This window comes from Lonchura striata, chromosome Z (genome assembly GCF_046129695.1).
Source record: "Lonchura striata isolate bLonStr1 chromosome Z, bLonStr1.mat, whole genome shotgun sequence".
Taxonomy (NCBI): domain Eukaryota; kingdom Metazoa; phylum Chordata; class Aves; order Passeriformes; family Estrildidae; genus Lonchura; species Lonchura striata.
Window position 1 is genome coordinate 57,445,195 of NC_134642.1, and position 26,090 is coordinate 57,471,284.

The 26,090-nt window shown below is 39.1% G+C and overlaps 1 protein-coding gene across 1 annotated transcript in view; it reads right to left on the reverse strand.

Moving 5' to 3' along the window:
• COMMD10 (COMM domain containing 10) overlaps positions 1-15,178 on the reverse strand; it is a 107,651-nt gene extending 92,473 nt beyond the window's left edge. Inside the window, exons 1-4 of the mRNA XM_021546223.2 lie at positions 15,117-15,178; positions 14,878-14,968; positions 11,989-12,099; positions 10,095-10,250 (exon numbers count right to left, since the gene is read on the reverse strand). Of these exons, the coding sequence (XP_021401898.1) occupies positions 10,095-10,250; positions 11,989-12,099; positions 14,878-14,968; positions 15,117-15,148 (390 nt within the window). The 5' untranslated portion in view covers positions 15,149-15,178. The remainder of the gene's footprint in view (positions 1-10,094; positions 10,251-11,988; positions 12,100-14,877; positions 14,969-15,116) is intronic.
• Between the last annotated feature and the right edge of the window lie 10,912 nt (positions 15,179-26,090).

Here is a 26,090-nt window from a genome sequence, read left to right on the forward strand (position 1 = left end):
TATATATCACACTGACAACAAAACATTTTAAAATGTTTTCCACTCAACAAAATATTTTGATGAAATAAATACTCCACAATGTAAGAAATTTTCTTATGCAGTTCTTTCACGTGTATTTTTTTGATTGTTCTAAGCAAATAACTAGAAGAAAACTACTATGGCTATTCTTTCGCTTATTTTAATTCTTGAAAGAGTAACTGCCATACTTTTTTCCTCCACTGAAGACAAAATATTCCTCAATTAATTGTAAAAAAATGAAAATCAAAATACTCATGTTTAAAGTTTGAGGATTTCTTCCCTCATCTTTCAGTAACCAACTAGACAAAATACACTAAGAAACAGTTAAATAAATTAATAATTTTCACTTAAAGAAAGTATTGCAACACGTATCTATAGCTTTAATATATTAACTATCAGTTTTATATGATGGGAGAGGATTAAATGACTACTATATATTAAAAAAAAAAACATTGATCTATAACGCATTACTCTAACTTCATACCTGTGTAATCACACCAGCATAAAACCAGAGGAAACTCTTAATTCTTCTCTCTCAAATTTGCAGCTGGAGGTGCCAATTCCACTTTTCATCAGCAAACACAGCACTCCAGAATCAAAAATCAAAAAAATACATGAAAATACCAATTTTGCCTGCTGTAGAGATGGAAATCATTTAGGAATAATTTAAGGGTGACAAAACATGCCTGACTATTAACTTCTTCAAAAACTCTCTCCATCCAAAGAAAAGAGTATTACTGCAGAGGAAACAGAAGCAGGACGTAGCCAAAAGTGTACTCAATATAGCAAATGAATATTAAAACAGAAAAAAAGAGGTAAAATTTTAAGAGAAGGCAAAATTTGCCAACCACCACAGGTAGGGTCTTCATCACAGAAGTAATCTGTAATCAGGAAGAGAGTGCTTCCTTTAAGATAAGCCCCAGATCAAATACAATTTTCTCCAGATGGGAAACTTGAGCATTGTTGGTGTGGGAGACGACTGCACAAACACAATGATTTCTATTCCATTGTTGCTACTGACATCAGTTGAACTCGGGTGGCATGAATATCTTTGAAGGAAGTTCTGGATGCTGCAGCTTCCTTTCAGCATGTTTCACTGGAACAATTGCTCCTCAGGTGAGGAATCCTACAGTGAAACAGCTGGATTTTTATATGATTGCATGAAATTTCTGACTGAAGTCCTTTACCACATTTTTAACAGCTATAGAAAAAGATTTATATTTTTAATAGAAAATAGAAAATAAAGTATACAGTAGTTAAAAAACTGTTCCTCTACTGGACAAACATATTCAACTGCAATAAAATTCAGCATTCCCATTTCATAAATAGGTTACTGAGGCATTTTGTGGTTAAGTATTATTTCATAGCAGGTTTAAAATTTGTAACACGCATATTTTACCTGTATATATGAATTACAAAATGAATTACTAGCATCTTCAGTTCACAGTATTATGCAAATCTTCAAATTAAACACAAGACTTAGAGCAGTCCCCATAAAAATGGTATGTAACTGTCAACAAAACCATAGGTACAACTACTCAGTCACATAACAGATTCAGTACAATAGGCTGAAGATTTTTATGAACTACAAGTCTGTAGTTACAGTTAGTCATAACACATTCACACAGCCAAGTTAAGCAGAAGTGGCACAGTCAATTACAGTGACTCACACAAAATTTTTAAGACAGGAGTTTGAAACTTTAATGGTATTTTTGCAATGCTTCTCAGTCATGAAAGCAAAAGAAAGCAAGAATCACTGAATGGAGCCTATCTACCTAGACACAATACTAGAATACAATTTAAACCAGATTCTGCCTTAATCTTGTAGGTACTGTGAGACCATCTCCAACAGGAAAACAGAAAAATATAAAAGAAAGGAAAAACTATACTTTTCACCAGTAGACAAGAATAGCTAGAAATAAATGTAGCTGTAGTATAAAGGCAAGGAAAGAATTGGACTGGGCTAGGCAGACAGAGAGTGAATTTACAGAATCATGTAAAATATTGATCAAATGGAGCATAATTGCCAAAGGGAAGAAAAGTATCTTGGCCTCAAAAGAAGGCACTGTTATGATCAAGAGATTGAAAACAAGTTAGGTCAAAGACTCTGTCAAGTGATTAAACCATACAAGTGAGTTAGAGGCACTGAATGTGAAGAATCTCCACTAATGTGAACAAACACATTGTGTTTGCTGCACAACTCTTGGACGCCTCAGCATAACTTTCCCAAAGAACATCAGTAACTTAAGAAGGCAGCAAAAAAATTAAAATGAAGAGCAGTAAGCTTTTTTAACTCTGTAAACTGTTAGTTTTGGCTTGTAATTAATTGAAAAAGCAACAGGAGCAAAACAAAGAGCCAGTACCTCACTTAACTCTCAGAGAAGACATTAAGAGCATATTAAAAATAGGAGAAACTAGGATTTAACTCTAAGAGGAAAATATGCACAAATTATGCACCTAAATCCACCTTATTAGTGAATATTTAAGTTTAACTAGATTTTTCATCCAAGACTTGCTGGAGATTAATTTCTTCTGATTTCCCATTTTTGTCTTCAAGAATAAAATCATTTTTCTCATCAACAAATTTTACTTAGCATATATACCAAGAAAAGTGGTATTTTCAGACTTCTTTGTTCAATATTCAAATCAAACCCCCGCATCTCTTTAGGAAAATCAGGAAAAAGACACACTCCGAAAAGAACCAGTATGCTTCAAAAGGAAGGATACAAAAGAAATAATATGACATGACATTGGTAGAGTAAAACTAGTGATAAACTGCAGCAACAAAAGACTTTAGCATATTTGAAGTTACTGCGAGTTTTCATCTTTCACTGATTTTTTACTGATAAACAGCTAGCTTGAAAGCAAACAGAAAGAGACTATATGACAAACATTAGAAACAGCATTCCGGTTTCAAAAACCATAGCATTTAGTGCAAAAGTCAAATGTGCTGTTGTGCTCCATCTATGGCAAATTTGTTGGCACAGCTGCAGTAAAAATGTACACCAGTCTGTGACCATTTTTATTAAGCCATGGCTGACTGTTGTTTTTATCTAGCAGAAAATATAACAAGATCCAATGGAGGAAAGATTAAGTTGGACACTTTTTAACTAGAGATAAGGCAAACATTTTTAGTAACCATTAAAAACCTTCAGATGTTACCTGTAATTTCAAGCCTTGAAATCACAACCAGTCTCCTGTTCCAAAACCTCTTCTACATATTGAGGAAAAATTATGGTTTGTATTACACAGAAAGTTACACAAAACAAGGACAGTACTCAATTGTATAACCTTTTAAAATGCTATTTTGCATGTAGGAACAGAACAAAACTTACAGGTCTTCCTAAACATTCTCAAAACGTACCTTCCTCCAACCTTCATAGCTTATTATTTCTTGGTAGAAGACAGAAGAGGGCACGGACAGAAAGCAACTCATTAAAAATCCTTAAGAAGCAGTACCCAAAAACTCTAAACAATTAAAATTCCTACTAACAAAGCTGAGTGAGTGAAAGAATAAGACTCACTTTTGCTGGAGCAGCTGATTAGGTATAAAACTGTGGTTTTACTTTGCATTTTATTAATACACTTTGTGAGTGTACTGGCATCATATAATACAAGCTGGTTCACAATTCACTGTGACAATGCCCATATGTACAACACTGTTTTTGTGACCTCAGCTTGTCACTGTAAGAACAGTTAGTTCATCAGATACTAATGAGAAACTGTAAAATTATTTCTTACAGTTTCAGCTGTATTCCTCCTTATTTTGCATTCTTCTGATATTAGAAAAAAAAATTTCTGCCACGACATACACATACGGAGCACACCAATTCTCTTCCTTTTTTTTTGGCATAACCACAGGATGCATATGTTTCAGAGTATTTCTGTAGATGTGCCAGCATTTAGCAGAGGGAGTTTAGCACATTAACATTACATTTACACCATTAGCAAGAAGGCCAGTTTCTGAGAAAATGACTTTCAGAGTTTTTCCCATATGGCTTCAAATAGGCACTTAAGATACAGAACTGACAGTTCTGTCAAGAATTTTAGGTACATAATTTCACTAGTTGCATTCCCACGCATCATTATATTAAGCAATGCTGTCTGAAAGCTATAAAAAACTCTTCTTGCTTGGCAACATAGGACTTTTATCTTTTTCATTATATATATTTTAACGCCTGGATACCCTGAATAATTTTCCAAAACTAGAAAGCTATGAAGCACTTAGCTTGATCTGCCTTTAAAACAAAGATTTGCACAGAATACCAAAACATATATAGAGAACATGATATTAGGGGGAGGAGAAGTGGAGAAAAGCAACAAAACTGATGTAAAACTGCCTTGAGAACTCATAGTGAACCCTATCAAAAATCTAGCTCTTCTTTGCAGGGTGAAAAAAATACATTTTAATCTGATCAGTGTGCCCTCATTTCCAAACCTATACATTACCAAGAAGAGACTTAAAAACTGGATCAGATTGATACAAATTATTATCACCAGCGTATCATTTTAAAGGCCAGATTAAGAATACGTTCAAAGAAAAACATTATACAAATACCATAATTTTAATTGACTGGGATTGTATTATCAGCAGAAATAATATAATAAAGGTACTGCCATATGAGTAAGGACTAAAGAACCAGTTAACTCAACAGCAGAATTTACATAATTAATAACCTTGTGCAGCTGAAGACTGTATATAATTCAACAAAGAAAAATTAAAAGATGGAATGAGAAATAGTATTAAACAGTACAGCTTTATTTAAACTGTTTTTATTAATTTCTCAAGTGAATAGTATCCCAATCTACTAAGCAGTCTGCACAAAAAATTTCAAAAACATATGCTCAAAAAATAATTTTTTTTCAAACAATTTGAAATAGTGTTTAATGTGCCACAGAAAACTTCATCTAATCAGAATTCTAGGAAATACTTGTTCTGCTGCTCTAAGAAACACAATTTGACTTGTCATCCTAATGAAGATATCAACCAGCACATTACCACCTATACCTCTTGCACAGAACCAACAGACCCAGAACACAGAATACTACTTTTTAACAACTTGTAGTTTGCAGGCAAGAAAATAATCTAGTTTAAAAGAAATACCACAACAATAAAGAAAAATTACCTGCAAGAAATTATTTATCATAACTAGTGATCTTGAGTCCAAACCTGAACACTTCTGAAAGCCAAACGATGCACTGGCCTACTCTCAAAAATAGCAGAAGTCAAATTTTTTGTTTTATTATGAAATAAACTTGAACACTCAGTTACCCACTAGTTTGTGACAAGCTAATTAATCACACAAGTTCCAATGTCCTCTTAATGTGTAAAGCACACCCTTAATAAAAAAAATTGTCATTTTTATTGTTTTGAAAAAGAAACAGATTACAGCTCAGTCCTTCTTGTGTACATGACAGAAAATACTGTACTGTTAGCATTTCAATACTTCCAAAACAGACAACCTCTAAGTACCATGTGTCAGGAAAGACTTAGCATTATTTTGTCCCACACCTTTTAATAAAACACAATGTAAAATTCTAAACCTATCTTAGTTATTTGATAAACTCTGTCTCGTGAATGTGTGCAGGGACACTGTGTATGTGTTGGTACAGAACTATCGAGACCTCAGTAATATTAATCATGACCCTGATTCCGCACTTGGATCCACAGAATCAAACCCTTTAAACACCCACTAAACCTTCTAATAAAGAAATTTTAGAGTTACTAATGTGCAGAAAGCACATGGTAAGCAAAAGTACGAAAGAACCACATATGAACTAAATTCTGAATTCATATGTAGTACTGCACACCACCTCAACAGGTCAGCAACAGTCCATACCAAATACGCAATGATAACCAAAAAGCAGGTATGTATTTTTAAAAGAACATGAAAGGGAAAAGAAAAACCAAACAACAACTAGCATTCATAGACTCATAGAATGGTTTGGATTGGAAGAGACCTCTAAAAATTATCTAGTCCAATTTCCCCACCATGGGCTGGGAACATGTTGATCACTAGATCATGCTGATCAACACCTCATGCAATCTTCTGAACACTTCCAATGACAGGGCATCCACAACCTCTCTGGGCAACCTGCTCCAGTGTCTCACCACTCTCATCTAGAATTTCTCCCTTAAATCCAGTCTAAATCCATAATCCTTCCATTTAAAACCATTGCCCCTTGTTCTGCCACTACATACCCTGGTAAAACATCCCTCTCCATCTTTCTTATTAGCCCCCTTTAAGTACTGAGTAGCTACAACAATGTTTCTCCGAAGCCTTCTCTTCTGCAGGCTGCTCAACCCCTACTGTCTCAATTTGTCTTCACAGCAAAGGTCTTCCTGTCCTTGAATCACTTCAATGGCCCTCCTGTGGACTCATTTCAACAGATGTGTCTGTGTGGTGCTGGGAGCCCCTTAGCCAGCCACTCATGCTATACTCCAGTTCAGGTCTGAGAAGAGCTGAGAGAAGTGGTTGGTACACCAAAGGGTTGTGTTGCCATCCAGAGGGACTTGGACAAACTGGAGAAATGGTCTGACAGGAACCTCTCCAGTCAGACATTACCTGTCATTTCAAGCCTGGAAATCACAACCAGATTCCTGTTCCAAAAGCTCTTTTACATATTGAGGAAAAATTACGGTTTTTATTACACAGGAGGTTACACAAGACAAGGACAGTACTCATTTTTATAACCTTTTAAAATTCAGAGTATCTTTAGTCTGTTCCATATATATACCTCATATTCTCAAAATACTCAAAATGTGAATTTTACACCTCAGTTCAACAAGAGGAGGTGAAATGTCCTGCACTGGAGAGAACAAGCACCAGTACAAGCTGGATGCTGTCCAGCTGGAAAAAAGCCTTATGAAAAAGAATCTGAGGCTCCTGGTGGACACCAAGTTGATCATGAGACATCCTGGACTGCTCTAGGAGGAGTATTGCCTCAGGCTGAAGAAAATGATCCTTCCCCTGTACTCAGGAATGGTGAGGCCTCACCCGGAATAGCATAATCAGCACTGGGCCTCACAGAATAGGAGTCATGTAGGTACTGTAAAGTGTATAGCAAAGGCCATCAAGATCATGAAGAGATAGGAAGGGCAGGGAACGGATAAGGAAGAGTACCTCACATATGAGAAGAAGCCACAAGAAAGCTTTTTAACTCCTTATGTGAAGAAAAGCTGAAAAGACTGAGCCAGGCTCTTTACAGTGAGGCCCAGTAAGAGGACAGTTGGCAACAGGCACAAACTAAAATATGGGAGGCTCCCTTAGAACACAGGAAAACATTTAGGCACTTCAAGGGCGGCCCAGAGCTGACAAAGAGTGCCCAGGAAGAATGTGGAATCTGCATCCTCACAGATGTTCAGGTGCTGTCTAGACATGGTCCTGAACAACTGGGTTTAGATGTCCCTGCTTGAGCAGAGGGGCTGGATCAGATACACTACAGAGGTACCTCCCAGCTTCAACTATTCTCTGACTATGTTGCTGGAACCTGTGATAATATAAATGTCATTCTTTTTCTGTACAGAATATTGCTTCTGGAAGAGAAGTGAACAATGTAAATTGAAAATTAACATATGCCCACATAAATAAATACTGATATAGAGGGCATATTTATAGGATCAATTATTTAATATGTTACACCCATATTTACATGTTGAAGAGGGTATTAATAATTGACTACACATATTTTTATACAAATAAATAAGTTAATATAATCTCTAAATCAATATAAATACTTAAATTGTCTATCATTGTAATCTAAAATTGTAAATTTTAGATTGTATATTATTGTAATCAAAAAAGCAATCATCCTTCTCCAAGCATTTGTCAGGATTATAACTTTTTTCTAACTTCAGTTGAAGAGATGATAAAGAACTTTACAAAAAATTGGCTAGTACATCAATGTACAACAAGAGAATATTCTGCCCACTGTTTTTCAAGGTACAGAAAGTTAATACAGAAAATACATGCAGATATGCAATTACACACAATAGTGAACAACACAATGCAGTCACATACTGCACTTGTAAGATATTACAAAGAGATTCAGAAGATTATAAGGATATGGCAAGTTGTTCTTCCATTATGATCCAATTTTTAAAATATTTTACTTCTTGCTAGCAGAATTAATTCTTTATTCAGCAATTAGTTTTGTGAACTTAATCTTTAAGAAAAACTATCATAAGCTTCAAGTCTACAGGAGTAATACTTCAGAGACTTTCAAAACAAACTGAGAAAGCAAATTCATGTTCAAGTTCAACTTACACTTAAATTGAAACTCAGCCTGTTATCTGGGCAAAAAATTAAAAAGGCAGGAGGGAAATGATGGTTTAAGCATATGTAGCAGCACACACCTGTATTTAAACCTGCTTTCACACTAAAAAACAAGTAAATGACACAACAATATTACTGCAGTTGCCTACCTGCAAGTTCAATTAAATAGACCATTTAAAACTTTTTTATATGGGATGTAATACAGTAGGAAAACACCATTGCCTTAGCAGATGGTGCTGAAGCTAGAAAGAACCTCCAAAACTGCACCATACAAAACTGTAACATACACCAGAAACATTGTATGTTGCAGGGCTGACAAAACTTAAGACAAATAACAGAGCAATGTCATTCCCAAACCAGATCAGAGAAGGACCTTGGTAATATGGTAAAAACTGGAAATGTAACAGGATGAAAGGTGTTTTTACTAGTTTCTCATAGGCTGAGGAGCCAGGAGTAAAACATGTATTAATTCATAGTCTGCCTGAAGAAAATTTTAAAGACATCTGCTTTGTAGGCTATATTCAGAACTGCCTTCCACTCTGTACATATATTCTGTATATTGAAAAGTTTACCTTATAATCTTTCATTATTTCAATTGGTTTTCAAATTACTTACCTCCTTCAATGGACAGTCATACCTGCCTCTATACTTACCATCCCACTGACCATTTAAACTCTGGACTTGTACACTTGGCATCAGTAATATTATTTAAAAAAAAAACAAAACAGAAACACAAAATATCTTGATTTTCTTTTTTTGTATACTTACACTATCAGTCATTTACTCTGTTAGATTCATGAGTTATTATAATTTTGCACATCAGAATCCTGTAAGTTTTGTGTCTAAAATTACCCAGTGTTACAAAGGATCAAGTTTAAATACTTTGAAAAAAATGAATTGCGATGCAATTCAGAGTATCTTTAGTTTGTTCCATAGATATACCTCATCTTCTCAAAATTCTCAAAATGTGAATTTTACACCTAAGTGAAATTCTAGATTTATTTAAGAGCAAGCAGGCTGGTACAAATTACACTGTTATAGTTCTCTCTGTGCATCATGTATACTTAATAGATACAATTTATTTTCTATGTTTATCTTAGTCATCAAATCATTAGTTAACAAACCGAATCTTATCTCAACAAAATATAACGCAACAATAAAAATAAAGTAAGAATAACCGAGTTGTGTTTCACAAGTCTTTCTAAAAATTTGATCCTGGCTGACACTGGTGTGTTCTATATAGAATTCCTTATGCATTTGAAGGGTTATTATGAGTCAACAAAACTATATTATACCTTGTTATAGATATAGACATCTATGTCTAGAGATACAGTGAGACTTCCAAAGCATGTAGCAAGTTTTAAGTGGCAATACACACATAGGAAGCAAGATTATATGCCATCATAGAAAAACACCATAAAATTATAATAAGTATCTTGCAAAATTCACTATGCAACCAGCTTACACAATTAAAGATGGCAGGAGCTCAGACACAAGCACAGAGAATGACCAACCTGATGTGCTCAATCTCCACAAATGCTCATGAACACATTGTCCTCTGGGCATTTTGTAAAGCCTGTTCACCGAAAGTATGCAGGATGCTAATAGTGCATATATAGCTGGGTAACAGCAGTTACAGCAGCTCAGCTAACATGTAACATCTCTTTAAAACAAAAGAATTCAACTGTCCTGTTCAAATTTGACCTGGCTTGTCACAAACTTTACACCTTAATTTAAAACTCTTTGCTTTAAACTGAACTATTATAACTTTATTCTCTCTCAGAAGAAAAGTCACATTACCTTCTGAGGGGTTAAAACCCTCTGCCTGAACTTTTCAATCGTATCTTGACCTGCAGCTGCCCACACACTAGTAAATGCTTCAGCTTTGTCTTGATCCAGGTTAATGCTTTGTAGCTGCTGTTGCAGTGAAGCAGGCTTCAAATTGTGATAAACTGCCTGTTAAAGGAAAAATTAAGTGCTGTTGCAAGGTGCTGTTCTACAGGACATAGCAGATACATTCTAGCACAAATGGCCACTGTGTTCACACAAGATTTTTACTAGCAACTCTGTTAGGGGAACTACTGCATCCTTTTCATCCTAATCCTCCTACTTGGTGAATGGAAAACTGTAACAATCTCAAAATGCAGTGTTACAAATTACTCTTCTCGAGATAGACACTAAAACAAAAAGGAAGACACAAGTCAGATCTGAATGTATGTACAGGTTTCCACTGTATATAATGGCAAAGCAGCTATCCATGAAAAACAGATGGGCTTTGAAGCCCATTCAAGAAAGAAGAACTTTTCCAAATTCACACTATTCAAGAAAAACTAAACTACAAGGTAGTATTCTGGAAGACCAGAACAGTTTGCCTAAACTGAATGAGTTCAATATTACCTCCCTATTACCATCAATTTTTTTGTGGAAGACATTCTATATGGTTCTCCACTTTTAAAACAGGACTGTGTCACCACCAAGTCTGGTTAAAAATCAAACAACATGCAAGGCAAAGACTGTATGGCAGTCTTTTTCTTTATAATGCCTCTACAGACCAAAGTGCTGTTAAAACAGTTATTATCTGACAGAATAAACAGCTGCTCCAAGAAGCCAGCTATCAGCAGGAAAACAAAGAGTTCTCATACAATATGTAGTCCATCTTGGATTCTTTTTTTTTGGTAGATATTAATATTCTTCCCTCTTTTTTTTTTCTAATGCAAAAGAAGCATGAAGAGAATTAACTGCTTTTCCTGTTCATCTTCAATAATTATAAATTAAGCAGTTGGACAAAATCAGGAAAAGGGAGTAAACAAGCAATTCTCCTGTTTTGCTGAGATGAAAATTAAAAATTGCAGTCTGGAGGTGACCTCAGGTTTCATTTTCATTTTTTGGTGGATAGAAGCCACAAGGAGGACTGTTTGTTTTATTTCTAATGCAGCGGATTGTGTTAATTAAGTGAACTGATCGTAAACTGACGTGTAAGAAAGAACCAGATTTAAATCCTCTAAAAGACCACCACTATGCACGCCCTCTGCACAAGACTCAACTTTCCATAGTTGCATTAAATGGATGGATAATAGCATGAGCTTAACAATTTTTAAAAGTTACCATATTTACTGGTTAATATAAGCTTCCCAGCTTTAGTAGAGATAGACCACCAAATCAGAAAACTTACTCTGTTTACAACATGACTGCACCATGCAGTCATCCACTTCTCCAAATTCTTGACCTATATTAGTTGTGCCTGTTCACCTCAGTACAGACTGCTTCTGTGCATGAAAATTTTCCATAACTGAATCCTAACGTAAGTTAAACTGTGCTCAGTAATGTTATCTAGGACTTTCCTCACAAAAACTTAAAAAATGCATGGCTGCTTGATACAATGAATAATAGAGAATACTATATCTCATAATTATCAAGAGTTCCCTTGGAGTATTGCAGACCTCACTTATATTATTAATATTTACACTAGCTGTACAATCACTGCACAAAGGCACCTAGTCCCATCCAAATCAGAAAGGCAAGAAACAATAAGCAGTTAAATCATAAACCCAAAACATACAAAATATACAGATATATATATATATATATAGATATATTTTCACTACTTCCTTTTTAACTTCACTGTCCTATTTTTCAAATCTATAGCTGGATAAAAAAATACATTTATTACTGCCAAATGGTGAAAACAAAATACCTGTTCCAAAATGAATGATATAGTTTCAAGAACTAGATGAAGATCCTGTTTTTCCAATGAAAAAGCTATTTGAAGTTTTTCTTCCTCCTCTTCACTGAAGGTACTTTCAGCCTGAAGCACAAAAATGGTTAGTCCTAACATTTTATTTAAGAACCAAGAACATATTTTCGAAGTAAAAATTTTCTCCTCATCTTTATAAACACAACCGCTATCCAGTTGTTTCTAAATAGAAATTACAAAGCAGATGCAATTCTTCTCACTGAAAATCAAAATTAAAAGCCAACCCAGTACCACAGGATTATCTGACATACATCAAAAGAAAAAGCTTTCTCTTTGTGCCTCATAGACACTACAGAAATATTATTCTTCCAATTATCAGATAATCTCCAACAAACTTTTATAAATAAAAATAAGGCAAATACAAACTGCATTACTAAAATCCCAGAAAACAGAAGGCAAAACTGTAGTTAAGTTAGTCATGCATGCAGCTTCCATTCTGGATACCCTTCAAAAAATCACCCATGTTGTTGCAAAGGCAATAAAGGCCTAATGAATATTTATTTTGAAAGTCAAATTTGAATCTATAGCCTCCTGAGTTTCTGAAGACAATTGAGAATGTGCTGTACTTTAAAAATACAGTTTTTTGTACTTACTATACTACAGCAAATTAAATAGTAATTTAAAATGCAGACATTGCCTTATTTTAAAACCCAATTACTAATAAACACCACATTTAGACCACTTAGTAATCCAAAACTGCAAAGCTAGACAAGCAAAACAATTTAGCTGTCCAAATAAAAAAATGAGGCAATTACACAAAACTTTCAACGATCACAACGTTTATAACAAGAGACTCAAAATGGAAACATTATCTGAATCATTATTTGTTAAAAGGAAATACAGAGTTCCCAGTGTCTGCTTTGTTAAGGCAATGAAGTTCATTTCAAACTTCCAGCAATTTAACTAGTTACTTAGGTACTTTAGAAAGTAAAACTATTCATGATATTGAGTGGGCTGAATTACAAGAAACACTTCAGCTCATGTAAATGCCAATTAAAACTGTGAAGAGCTACTAAAATGCTATGGAGTAGTGAAAAAGAACAAACTAAACAAAAAGTTGGTGATGCATTCCCATTACCTAACAGGTAATATCCATGCAAAACAGAGAAAACTCTCTGCAATAAGTGGCATCCAAGCTAGTGATGTTATTAGAAAAAAACAACAACAACAACAACAAAAACTCAGCTGTTGAATCAAATGAATCCTTACAATGTCAGACTTACAATCTTTAATATATTTGCAAGTTTTTCCATGCTGTTCCTGTAATATTTTACCATTTAGTCTATATATATATGTATAGAAAACAGATTCTGTATTTCTTCTTACATTTTTCTAAACACAAAACAATGGAATAAACAAAATCTGACACTGTAAGACAATGAAACTAACAAAATAATTTCTGATGTAAGATTCATTTTTCAGTTTCCCCTTCAATATTTAGTACAAGGTTTAGAGTTAGCCTGCATTTGACATTGGAGCACTGTGAAATGAAACTGAATACTGATTTACTTTCTCTTTTGTTATTTATTTTATTTCTTTTGATTCTGCAATCAGTAATCATCTTCTGCAAAGACGACAGAAATATTCACTAAGAGCTCTGGATTTAACTTTTATCCTCAATTCCACAGGTGTTTTTAATTGATGGACATCCACAAATGCAGAAAAATATATAAAACACCCATTTAGTGCTTCCTTTGTATTGTAAAACGCAGAACATGTAACATTTTCTTAAGAAAGAATGTTCTTTGATGGTTAATCTTTGTATACTTTCAAGCCTAATCAGGAAGAAAGGTGACTTAATTCATGAAACAGAGAGCAGCTAACAAGCTCTGCTGTGATGAGCAGATTTTAGAAAGACACAATACTTCTTGGAAGAATTGCCTTGTTAAGGTTTTGGTCTTGGCATGCATCAGTGACCTCAGACCTAGGGGAAGGGTAACAAAACCTGGGGAGGATGTACCACCAATATTGAATGCAAAGAATGCAGAATTTATGGGTCTCAAGGACATTTGGCAGAACTCACAAGATAAGGGAGAAACTGATAAAGCCAATTCAGCAACTGTGCTGCAATCAGCTCCAACTGGGTAAAAGGTAATTCCTGCAGAGGAATCAGTGACCACCAGCTCACAGACCACAAACCCAAGAAGCCCACTGACTCAAGGGAAGAGAAAGACTGAGCATGCAGACTAATTAGCATGGGAAGTGAGAAAATCATTAAACAGTAGAAGACAAAATATTAACCAATAAAAACTATGTAACTTGTTGTCAATTAACACTGAAGCCTTTGTTTGCTAAAATGGATAAACGGTAAAAAGTTCTGACGCTGGGGGTGCTTGCCTTGGGGAACACCACTGAAAATCGGGCTTGCACAATTCTGAAATAAATAACCAATGTCTCGCTCGAGTGTGTAATCACTGGCTTTTTACAAACCGGATATCAAATCCGATTTTTGTGGACAACATTTGTGAGCGTAAAAGAGGACTTTGTGCAAAAGGCCAAGCAACTCGCGGGTCCTCTGACAGCACTGTTGAAGGCACCAGCACTTGGAGGCAGCGGGCTACAACAAGCATCAATCGATCTCACGACATGCGACACCGGCTTTTACTTCACGTCCCCGATACAGCTCTGAAGATCTCGTGATGAACGAAATCCAGATCTAAAACCCCCAAGAAGGAGCGGGGCTTGTGTTCAGGGTGCGCAGCCGCGCTGCCCAAGCTCCGGCCGGGCCCGGGCCCGGGCCCGCGTCCTTCCGGCACCGCCAAGCCCCGCTCCCGCCCCGCCCGGCTCCGCGTTACACAACCCCCAGACAACTCCCCGCGCCCCGCCAACCTTCAGGTGCAGCTTCTGCAGAAGGCGGGAGAGGAGCCGCGGAAACCGGCCTGGGTCCACGGCGTTGAGCAGCGACACGGCCCTGCGGATGCTGGGAGGAAGGAGGGAGGGGTGTCAGACGGACCCGAGCCCCGCGGAGCCCCGCGGAGCCCCGGCACCGTGGCGGTGCCGGCGGTGCCCGCCCCGCCCCGCCTGGCTCCGCAGGGCCCGGCCCGGCCCGGCGGCCGCAGCGCCGGTACCTGTTGCTCTGCGGCACGACGGGAGCCGCCATGGCTGTGCCGCGGGCCCGCCCCCGACGGCGGCCCGGCGAGGCCAAGCGCTGCCGCGCCGCTCTCAGAGAGGGCAGCGCAAACCCGCAGAGTCACGGAATGAACTTGGTGTAGAAAGACATCTGGGATCGTCCTGTTCCAGCCCATCGTCGGGCTGGAACCCACCATGTCAGCTAGTCTACAGTACCGGAGTGTCACGTCCAGTCTTTCCTCACACCCGCAGGGACGGTGACTCTACCACCTGCCTAGGAAATTCATTCTAATGTTTAATCACGCTTTCTGTGAAGAAATTCCTCCTTAGGTCCAGCCTTAGCCTCGCTGGGCACAGCTTGAGGCTGTGTCCTCTCGCCGCACCGATGGCAGCCTGAGCGAAGGTGCCGAGGCTCCCGCGGCGGGGAGGGCGCGGCGCGGGCTGGGCGCGCTCCCGGCGGGGCTCCGCGGCGGCGGCGGCGGCAGGGCTGCGGCTGAGTCCCCGGCGGGGACGGGGACCGGGACGGGGACGGGTCCGAGCCGCCCTGGTGCACACCAGCAGGCAGCGGGGACAACTGCTCATCCTCGAGTCTCGTCTCTGAGCCGTCACCATGTGGTACTGTTCAGCCCCTCAGGCTCCGCAGGGACGTTTGTTCCCGTGTGGGAGTGCACCGTCAGCCCTAAAATACCTGTCATCACGGTCCTTGTTTGTAGGCCGTGAACTTGACAAAGCCAGCTGCCACCCTTACAGCAACAACCAGTTGTTCTGGAGGATGTGGAATCTACAGTGACTAGCTGAATTCCCACCTTCCCCAAACAACCTGTGCCCAGGTAATTCTCCCAAAGTCCCAACCCATCCCACGCCATTGAACTCCCCTGCATAAGACACAGAGCACACCGTGCCTTGTTTCAGGGCAAGTACAAGGTTCTCAAGCTAAATTAACAGAACCATTAACTTTCAAGCATTGAATTGTGTGTTTCTACTCCACTTGAATGGAGTAATGTCTGTGAGACCTCTATTTTCCATTGGGTTTGGCTGAAATTGAAAAACAGGATCAAAGACATTGAGGTGAACAAACACAGGAACAGGCAGCATAACTTCATAAGCCTGTTTTCCTAGGAAGCCAACCAAAAATATTAAAAGTCTTTTGGAAACTTCAGGATGTGGCTGCAAAAGTTTAAAAGTTACAAAGTCAATAAATGTCACAAAGTTAATAAATGGTAATAAGTTATTGGAACCTCAAGAGACAGGTTAGAAAAGGTTGGAAATTTTTGAGAGTATTGTGAAGAAATGTTTTATAAACATATAAGCTGAAATCTTGCCACAATTAACTGAAGGGAATTTAGTCAGTAGGATCAATTTCAAAATGGTCAGCATTGCAGCCAGAACATCTGAAAAGATAATGTCTGATTAAATAGACTTGGCCTTAAGAAGCAACAGAAAAAAAAAAAGTGAGAAACGTGGCCATATTCCAACAGGAGTTTGAAAGTAGAGAATTCCTCCCTGAGACTTAAATAACATTTGTGCTATTGTGAAAAACATCAATCACTTGTTTTTAGAATTTTAAAAGTTTAATAAAATGGTTATAAAAATAGTCATATAATTAGAGTAATAAAAACGTAGAGTTAGGACAATTACAAGACAATAAAAAGCAAAGAATTACAGATGTCTGGATGGTTTTGGACACTAAGCTGCCAAAAACATGTATTGTGAACAAAGGAATAACCCTTAAAATCAGTAGCCTGTTGCATATTCATATATCTCATACATGATGCATAAATTCCTTGAAAATTACGATTTTTTTCTGGTTTTCGTCAACTTCTTCCCCTTAATCCTGGTAGCTCCATTAAGACTGAGAGACGGGGAAGAATGTTTGTCTTTTCCAATAAGGAGGCCGTAACTCTTCAGGTTCCGTGTCACTGTTATCTCTGTGCAAAGAGTTTCTTATCTTTTTTCTTGAGCTAGTAAAAAGTATCTTACATTGCAGAGTTTCTATTTTAACATTGTGTTATAACCTAAAACTATATTTAACACACTGTTTAAAAAGGATTAATACAGTATTACAAAATAACCCTCCATAATACATATAATATTCAATTTAATATTTGCAAAGAGCCAATCATAAAATACTCATTTTCCACAGCTATACTCTGTCCTGGGTAACCCAAAATGCTAGTGGATTCCTGATCTGCCTGTGCCTAAAATAGTTTAACGCTTTAAGGCCCAGCACCACAGTCAGAAACAGAATTGCACGGCAGGTGGGAGTGGTGCCAATCCCTTTAAAATGTTGGAGCGCCCAAGCCAAGTGCTCTCTTCTCTCATGGCATTTGCTCAAGCCAGATGTTGGTTCAGGTGGGTTTTTCTGGGCTTACAACAGTTGCAACCCAAAAAGCTGCATTTTACAATCAGAATCTGTTTTGGAATGAATTTTGCAATATCTGTTCACTGTGCAAAGCTTGAGACAGTGTCATGGTTTGACACTGGCACAATACCAGTGCCCCCATGAAAATGCAATCTCTCAATTGAATGCTGTGAAATTCAATCGAGAACAGAGCAAAAGCAGGCCCAAGCTTAATAACAAGGGAAAAAACTTTATTAAGCTACTATTACTATACTATTATAAAAGAAAAAAGAAAGGAAAACAACCACAAAATTCAAAATGAAAACCTTTCAAAACACTCCTCCTCCCACCACCCAACTCCAACAAACCACAGCAAGACACAACCTGGACACCAATCACCCTCCAGACAATTGATACTCAGTTCATCAAGGGAGAGAGGAGTCCCTCCCATGCCACAGACCCCCAAGAAATACAGCTGCCACATCCTGTGTTTCCATGTCACGCATGGCACCACCCGGAGAAAAAGTTTCCCATGGTGACCCTCTCCTTTCCATGCTCGGTGCTCTCACCACGAATGCATGGATGGACAGACTGCTTTTAGGACTTTTTTTCCTTTTAAGGATGCTCTGCCAAGAGGGAAAAAACAACAGTTCAGTTTTCCATTTTTGGGACCACAGTCCCCCCATTTTCCGCTGGAGCCGAGGGTCCAAGAACAGAGATCTTCTTCTCTTCTCTTCTTCTTTGAAGACAGGGGGCACCACCACAAACCTCCCTAACTTTTCTCTGTTCACTCCACTTCTGTCTTTTCCTAGCTGAAGCATGGTCTTTTTGGCTCACCAGCATCCTCCTAAAATACAGTCTCTCTTGAAGGAGAAAATCGGTTCAGTCTGTGGCTACAAAGGAAAAGTCCAGCCAAAAGCCATTCCATCATCTCCCCCCAACCTTCTTTCCCTCACAATCTCAGGTCCCAGGCTGTCTCTTTTTCCTTCAAACCAAGGAGGAGTAATATTTCACAAAGCCTTCATTTCTCAAGGAAGGGTTAAAAGTCCCGACTCCCAGGGCTGGCTCGATGCCCAGGCTCCAGCTCCCACAGGTGGCTGGGCACCTTGTGGCCCCCTCACCCTTCCATCTGCAGGGGCCAGCCCAGTTCCAGCCCCTCCACCCCTGGGCCCACCTCAGTCAGGCCATGGGCCTCCCCCTCCCCACCCAGCCACGGCCGGGCAGGGGAGAGTCCTGCACTGCACGCTGACCGGAACCAAAGAGAGCGAGTTCCCCTGGGAATTCTGCTTTTAACCCCTCTGTGTTCTCAGAGGCGTGTCCACCTTCAATTGGTCAATATCAATTGACCTCTTCCTTCCAAGAAAAATTCTTTTTCTGTGTCAAACCACGACAGACAGTAAAAGTTGGGTCACCACACATCAGTGCTGAGGGACTGTTTCTTCCCTGCTGCTCCCTCCCAACACACCAATGGCTCAGGAACAGTAGCACCAATGCCAGCAGAGTCTCTCTCTTTCCTGGATGACAGGAAAGAGAGAGACAGCAGCACCCACATCCAACAAACCAGAGCCTGATACTGTGGGGCCAGAGTCACACCCCAGCAATGCCTGCGATTTCCATCTGCCACCAGAACTGCTTCGTAAGCTCCTACCTTCCCAGGATATGCTTGTCACTAACTTCCCTTCATCTTTCAAACCACATTGCCAGCTGTGGGGGCCACCATCCTGGAGGAGTCATTTTAAGTTCCTCTTTTTTCTGGGAGGGCCAGTGAGATTCATCAATTTTGAATCAATGGTGATTCCTGTGATTTTTTTGCCTATTGCTCTTTCGTATATTTGTAAATCTTTATTCTTTTCACTTATGTAAACTCATATTCATTTCTCCTTATGGTGGAAATGGACTGATTAAAACTATAAGGGGAGGTAATTAATTTGCGATTGTCCACTTTTTAAATTGTCTTAAACTGAGACAAACTTTTACCATGTTTGACTCACAGTCACTTTTATGAATGGCCATTACATTTTTCAAGCTATTGTTCTGGGATGAAATACAATTATATTCAACTATTTCCTGTAGTTTTCTGTGCTATTATAAAAACACAAAAAAACCCAATATTCTTGCAAGAAATTTACTTGGCTAGAAAAGAAAAATGAGTGTTTTGCTCCACACTGAAAGAAATCCAATGTATCTTTTTTTTCTAGGAAATCTCCCCCAAGAGCAGAATTTTAAAAAGTTTGTTCAGGCAAAATGAGCAAGGGTGAGTGGAAGTCTAGACAATTGCTTACTTATTTCATAACATTCCAGTTGATACAGGTACTGGATGTACTGCTCAGGTTTGCTGCCAATTCTCTGGTTTTACAACTTGGATCTATTTAAAAGTGTTTTATTTTGCACTTTGCTGCATCAAATGAATATTTTAAATGAATAATCAGAAGAATGAACATTAAGAACTCAACTGGGCAACCTCCCAGCTCCAGCTGAGCTTGCTTCACACAGGAGGTTTGATTTGCTTCATACAGGCCTGGAGGCCTCTTCTACCCTGTATGATTCTGTGTTCAGACCTTCACTGAAGAAACACAGTAAAGTGAGATTAGAAACAATAAATAAGGGAGATAACTTGACAAGGTGCTGTCAATTGCACCATTATACAACTTTTTATCCTAATACCTTTTCTGTTACTAAATAAGAATACTTGCACCCATGTCATGAATGAGTGTTTTAAGATTGTTTAAAGAATCACTGGCAAAAGTATCAGTAAAAGCAGGTTTAATTTAATAGCTTCTATAGGCCCTCTCTACTACGTACTAGATGGTCAAGGCACACTGAGGATATAAAGGGGAAGGATAAAGAGGAATACAGCCCAAAGGCCCAACAGCACTTAATAACAGTACTTCAACGCAAAAGCATTTAACTTAACTTATAACTTAAATTAAACAATTTAAGCAGTTAAAAATCTAGAAGAGCAGCATTTCTCCCACATTTGGTACAGCACATGCACACTTGTATGCACACAGACAAAAAAGAGTGGGTGCTGTGCTGGTACTTGGGGTTATTCCTCCCCAGGTGCAGCACCCTACACTTGCCTTCCTTGAACCTCATTTGGTTTCTCTCTGCCCAGCTGTCCAGCCTACAAAGGTTGCACTGAATTTCAGCACAACTTTCAGGTAGATCAGCCACTACCCCCAGTTTTGTTTTATCACCAAACTTGCTGTGGGAGCATTCGGTCCCTTCATCCAGGTCATGGACAAACAGTCCGAGTAAGACTGTACCTAGTATGGATCCCTGGGGAATGCCACTGACTACAGGCCTCCACCTGTATTCTGCTCTGCTGGTCATGATTCTCCAAGCTCTGCCATTCAGCCAGTTCTTGATCCATCTCTCTGTCCATTCATTTAATCCATATTTCCTGAGTTTACCTACAAGAATGCTGTGGCCTGAGTTTACCTACAAGAATGCTGTGGGAGATAATGTCAAAAGCCTTGCTGAAGCTGAGGTAGACAACATCCACTGCTCTCCCCTCACCTCTCTATCCTGCCATGACACCTCAAAAGAACTGTAGAAACTGTAATGCATTTGGTGCAAATACGTATTTAAGGATATTTGAATATTAATTCAGAAAGCATTGGTCTATATTTCTTTAGTCTATATATTTTGGTTTTTCCCTAAAGTGAGTCATATATGTATTCTACCATAGTATGAATGGATATAGACAAAGTTCAATTGTGTTCTTACAGGAGGTCTTTAAAAGGATAATGAAAATTGTCTGGAAAATAATTAAAAAATGTATCTTTGTTTCTTTTTTGGTTGTTTTTTTTTTTTTTTTTAATGCTTTAATGATGCAGTGGAATTGAATGGCACTTTGCCATATGCAGAAGTTCATTTTAAGCCAGAAGAAGCAGTTTAGTGGTCTTGTAACTGAAATATGTAGACTTTCTGGAATCACAGATCTGACTTTTCCCAGGACTGACTGTTCCTCATTGTTTTAAAGCACTGAAGGTAAACTGAATACCTTGTGGTTTACTTAAGTTTTCTACTGTTAAGTCCCCATTTGGACAAGAATCCCACACTTATTTTTATATAAAAATGTGAGCTTAGTTTGGGAAAGAAGACCTCAATTTTCTGCCTGTTGTTTTACAGTGCTATGATCTATTGTACTTCTAGTCTGTGTTTCAGAAGTGCTATGTTATATAATTTTTCACTGGGGAACTTTGCATTAAGGATTTGCAAATACTGAGCAAGGGAAAAATCAGCATTGTGCGTCCCTTCTAGTAGCAGAGAGATACAGGTAGACGAGAATGGTGGTCCTGCTACAACTGGCTACCTAGCTAGCCTTGTGCCCAATATACTTTTGGTCTGTCATATTGAAAACTCCCATCTCTTAACTCATCTAATAAAGCCTCAAATGTTCATGGTCTTTTGCATACTTTCACATCTTAAAAATCATAATATTTAATCACTCTTGCCTTTGCCTCTCCTGAGCCACATGCTAATAATTCTATTAATACTTCATTTTAATTGGCCTTTGTTATAGAAGCATTTTTAAGTACCCAATACAATATGAAAGGACTGCTATTGTGGTTTCTCCCCTAAGCTGTGACAACTTTAGATGTAGAGAAGTAGACACATTGTTAAATACAGAGTGTCTTTACTGGATAGATTTCTATTCAATAAAGAATATTGGATAGAATATCCAATTAAGGCAATGAAGGCAAACAAGAAGATACTGTGCATAAGTCTGATTTTATTTTCTGAGTTTTCAAGTTTGAAACTCCGATAAGACAATGCCCAAGTACATAGGATCTTAGAAGGAAAGAAGTATCCTTATGCAAAAATCATATGGGAACGCACTGTTCATTTTCTTGATATTTAGTTCTTTGTAGTAATAACATCTAAGAAAGCACAGGGTGAGTATCGCCTTCTAAATAGATGATTGTAAGCAACAGAAATACTGTGGAAGACACAATAATTTGAAATTAAACAATCTGAATCAATTTTTAGGCAAGAGATTGAAAGATGGTATCTTAGGGTGTAGTTTAATATGTATCTATCTGTACTATTTCCTCTCCTTAAGCCACAATGGGATCACTGGCAGCCATGAGCAAAGCAGCCACATGGACAAGGAAAAGACAGGAAAAGTAAATTCACAGAGTCACAAGTTGTTTAAACTGCATAATCTGGGGAGGAGGGGAGGAAGTGGGAAGAGAGACAAGGACACACAGACCTTAAGGAACCCTGAGTTCATTTATCTGTTTTCCCTTATTTTAACCAGCTTTCTAGAGCAAACTTACTCCATAAGGAAAGTGATACTTTGTTTAGAATGATTTATGTGATGTAAGATGATCTGATGTAATCTGGAGCATAACCAATATCTTCTCTCAAGAGGCTATGCAATGTTCTCTGCCATTTCTCTGCAGGGATTTAAAACCAAGTGTCAGGCAGTGTGGTACCATGCAATTGCCTAAGAAAACTATCAGATATGGGCACTGTGTTGCTATTTGTATCTACCACTAACTTTCACAATACATATAAAAATATGTATAACAAACAAGTTTTCCTCTTCCCCATGTACATCTGTCCTAGAATTATACTTGCGCACTTCAAACTGCTTCATTTGGACAGCAGAACTGCCTCTGCGCTATAATTTTTTTATCTTGGCTCTCACCTTTCTTTTATTTTAGGTTTTGTGCATTATTTCCAAGGTTGCAATAAATATGTTTGTGAAGGAGTTCTCTTAGACTTTGCATTTAGCTATCACTGTGACTAAGTCATAGTCTGTTTTGAAAACCACAGAGTAACACAAATTAATTCAATAATGGAATTTCCACCAATCTGGTATTAACCACATTACTCAAAAAATGTAACATGTAGCCTTACCACAGGAATCCATGTGATAAACTTCTAGGATTTTGCCTTAAAATAGAAAGAAATAGATGATAATTCAAACCTGTCCATTTCAGATCTTGAGGTTATGTCAAAAGCTGCCATCTTCCTGTCAGTTTAAATCAGCTTTATCTTCTTGAAGAGCTGCTTGTTCCATCAAATTGAGAATGAGTCTATGGCACATCTGGAACAAGAAACAATCCTTAACTCTTGACTCATCAGCAGGATTTACACCTACCCTAAGAAATATAGCTCAGATATATTGTAGGCTACTTGGACTCCTGGCAGAAGTCAAAGAATACTTGGGGACCAGTGAAGTACATGAGAGAACATCACCAGATCCAATTACCAAACAGAGTGTTTTAACCACCGTAAAAGACATTCCTATGATATTTTTTTTTAGTGGGTGTATTTATAGAATCATAGAATTGTTTAGGTTAGAAGAGACCGTTAAGATCAGCAAGTCCAACCACTAAACCATGTCTTCAAGTACCACATCCATATACCTTTTCAGGGCTTTCATAGATGGTGATTCCACTGCTTCCCAGTCTAGGTTATTCCAATGTCTGACTACCCTTTCAGTGAAGAAATTTTTCCTAAAATCCAATCTAAAAGTGTCCTGGTGCAAGTGGAAACCATTTCCTCTTATCCTAGTACTTGTTACCCAGGAGAAGAGACCAACCCTCACTTGTCTACGATCTCCTTTCAGATAGTTGTAGAAAGACAGGCCTCCCTCGAGCCTCCCTTTCTCCCAGATAAACACCCCCAGCTTCTTCAGCTTTTCCTAATAGAGCTTGTGCTCCAGATCCTTCAACAACTCCATTGCCCTTCTCTGGACTCACTCCAGAATGTGGACATGTTCCTGAGTCAACGTCTGTCTTGCAGTGAGGAACTGGACACAGGACTCAAGGTGTGGCCTCACCTTTGCCTGGTACAGGGGGACAATCTCTGCCCTGATACTGGTGGCTACACAACCAATCAATGGCCTTTTTGGCCACCTGCACACACACCGGCTCATGTTCAGTTGCTGATGACCAGTACCCCTGGGCCTTTTTCTCTGCACAGCTCTCCAACCACTCTTGTCCAACTCCTGCATGAGGTTGTTGTGGCCCAAGGACCCAGCACCTCACCTTGTTGAATCTCACCCTGTCTCTCTAGCCTTGGCCTATCAATCCATCCTGTGCAGATCCCTCTGCAGAGCCTTCCTACCCTCCAGCAAATCAGCTCTCCCATCTAATTTAATGTCATCTCTGAACTAACTGAGGGAGCAACTCAAACCTGTTGTTTAGCTGGACTGCCCCTGTACTGAGTCAAGTGGAACACCACTGCTGACAAGCCTCCAGCTGGATGTAACTCCATTCACCTTCACTCTCTGGGTCTGGCCGTCCAGACAGTTTTTAACCCAGGGCAGAGTTCCCCTGTCCAAGCCATGAACAGTCAATTTCTCCAGGAGAATGCTGTGGGGAATAGTATCAAAGGCTTTACCAAAGTCTAGGTAGACATCCACAGCCTTTTCCTCATCCATTAGGCAGGGTCATCCTGTCACAAAGATCCTTAAGTAAGTCAAGCAGGACCTGCCTTTCCTAAACCCAAACAAGCTGTGCCTGATTCCATACACGCCAAGTGAAGGCATGTGCTTCATGACCCTCTCTAGCACCGAGGCCAGACTGACAGGCCTATAGTTCCCTGAATCTTCCTTCCAACCTTTCCTGTAGATTGGCATAATATCTGCCAACCTTCTGTCATCTGGAACCTCATTATCCCGGACTGCTGGTATATGATGGAAGGTGGCTTAGTGAGCTTTGCTGACAGCTCCCTCAGTACCTTTCAGTGGATCCCATCCAGTCCCATGGACTTGGGTGTGTCTAAGCGGTGTATCAGGTCAATGGTCATGGCTTCATTCTGATCCCCATCCCTGTCTTCCAGTTCACGAAGCTGGGGACACAATGAACAACCTGTCTTGCTATTAAAGACAGAGGCAAAGATGGCACTAAGTGCCTTTGCCTTTTCCTCATTGTAAGACACGGTCCAAATTTCCCCTCATTTTTGCCTCACAATTGTTGCAATAGCAGAAACTAAGATCCTGAAGATCCCAATTAGAGTTCTGGCCTGGTTCCACCTGGAGGTGGATGCTTGCCAAGTGATTTTTTGCAGGTGTGTTTGGTGTGTCACCACACTACACTGCTTCGGGCAGGGCCTGGTAAGGAGAGGCTTGCTCTGTATGCTTACACCTGCTTCACAATAGACAAACCCATGAATTTTCCCACCTCTTGGCCATGTGAACTTTCTGGGGTAACTTTGGGATCTGCCACGGAAGATTCCTCATCTACCTCACAACCACTGTGACGGACAGAGACTGAAGCTCCCTCCCAGGGACTGAGACTGAGACCCCTATCACGGGGGTGGGGCTGGCCTGGCTGAAGCAGGATGTTTGCCAAGTGTTGCCTGCAGGTGTGTTTGGTGGACCAAGAAAACAATGGATCTCGCTCACTCCTGAAATTTACTTGCCCTGCTTCATAACATGGACTGTCTGTACCCACTTTTCAATCGACTCATTTGTCCATTACCTGCTCCCCAAACTTGGCAGAGGACTATGAAAGACCCTAACTTAACCAAGATTTCAGTTAACCCCCATGGACGACAACAAATCCATGTGGCTGGCCCATTGAAGACCTCGTTTCAATGGTGGTAGCTATAATTCCCCTTCCCCTCTTTTCTCTCTATTCTTTATTTCCTTTTTCTGTCCCTTCTATTG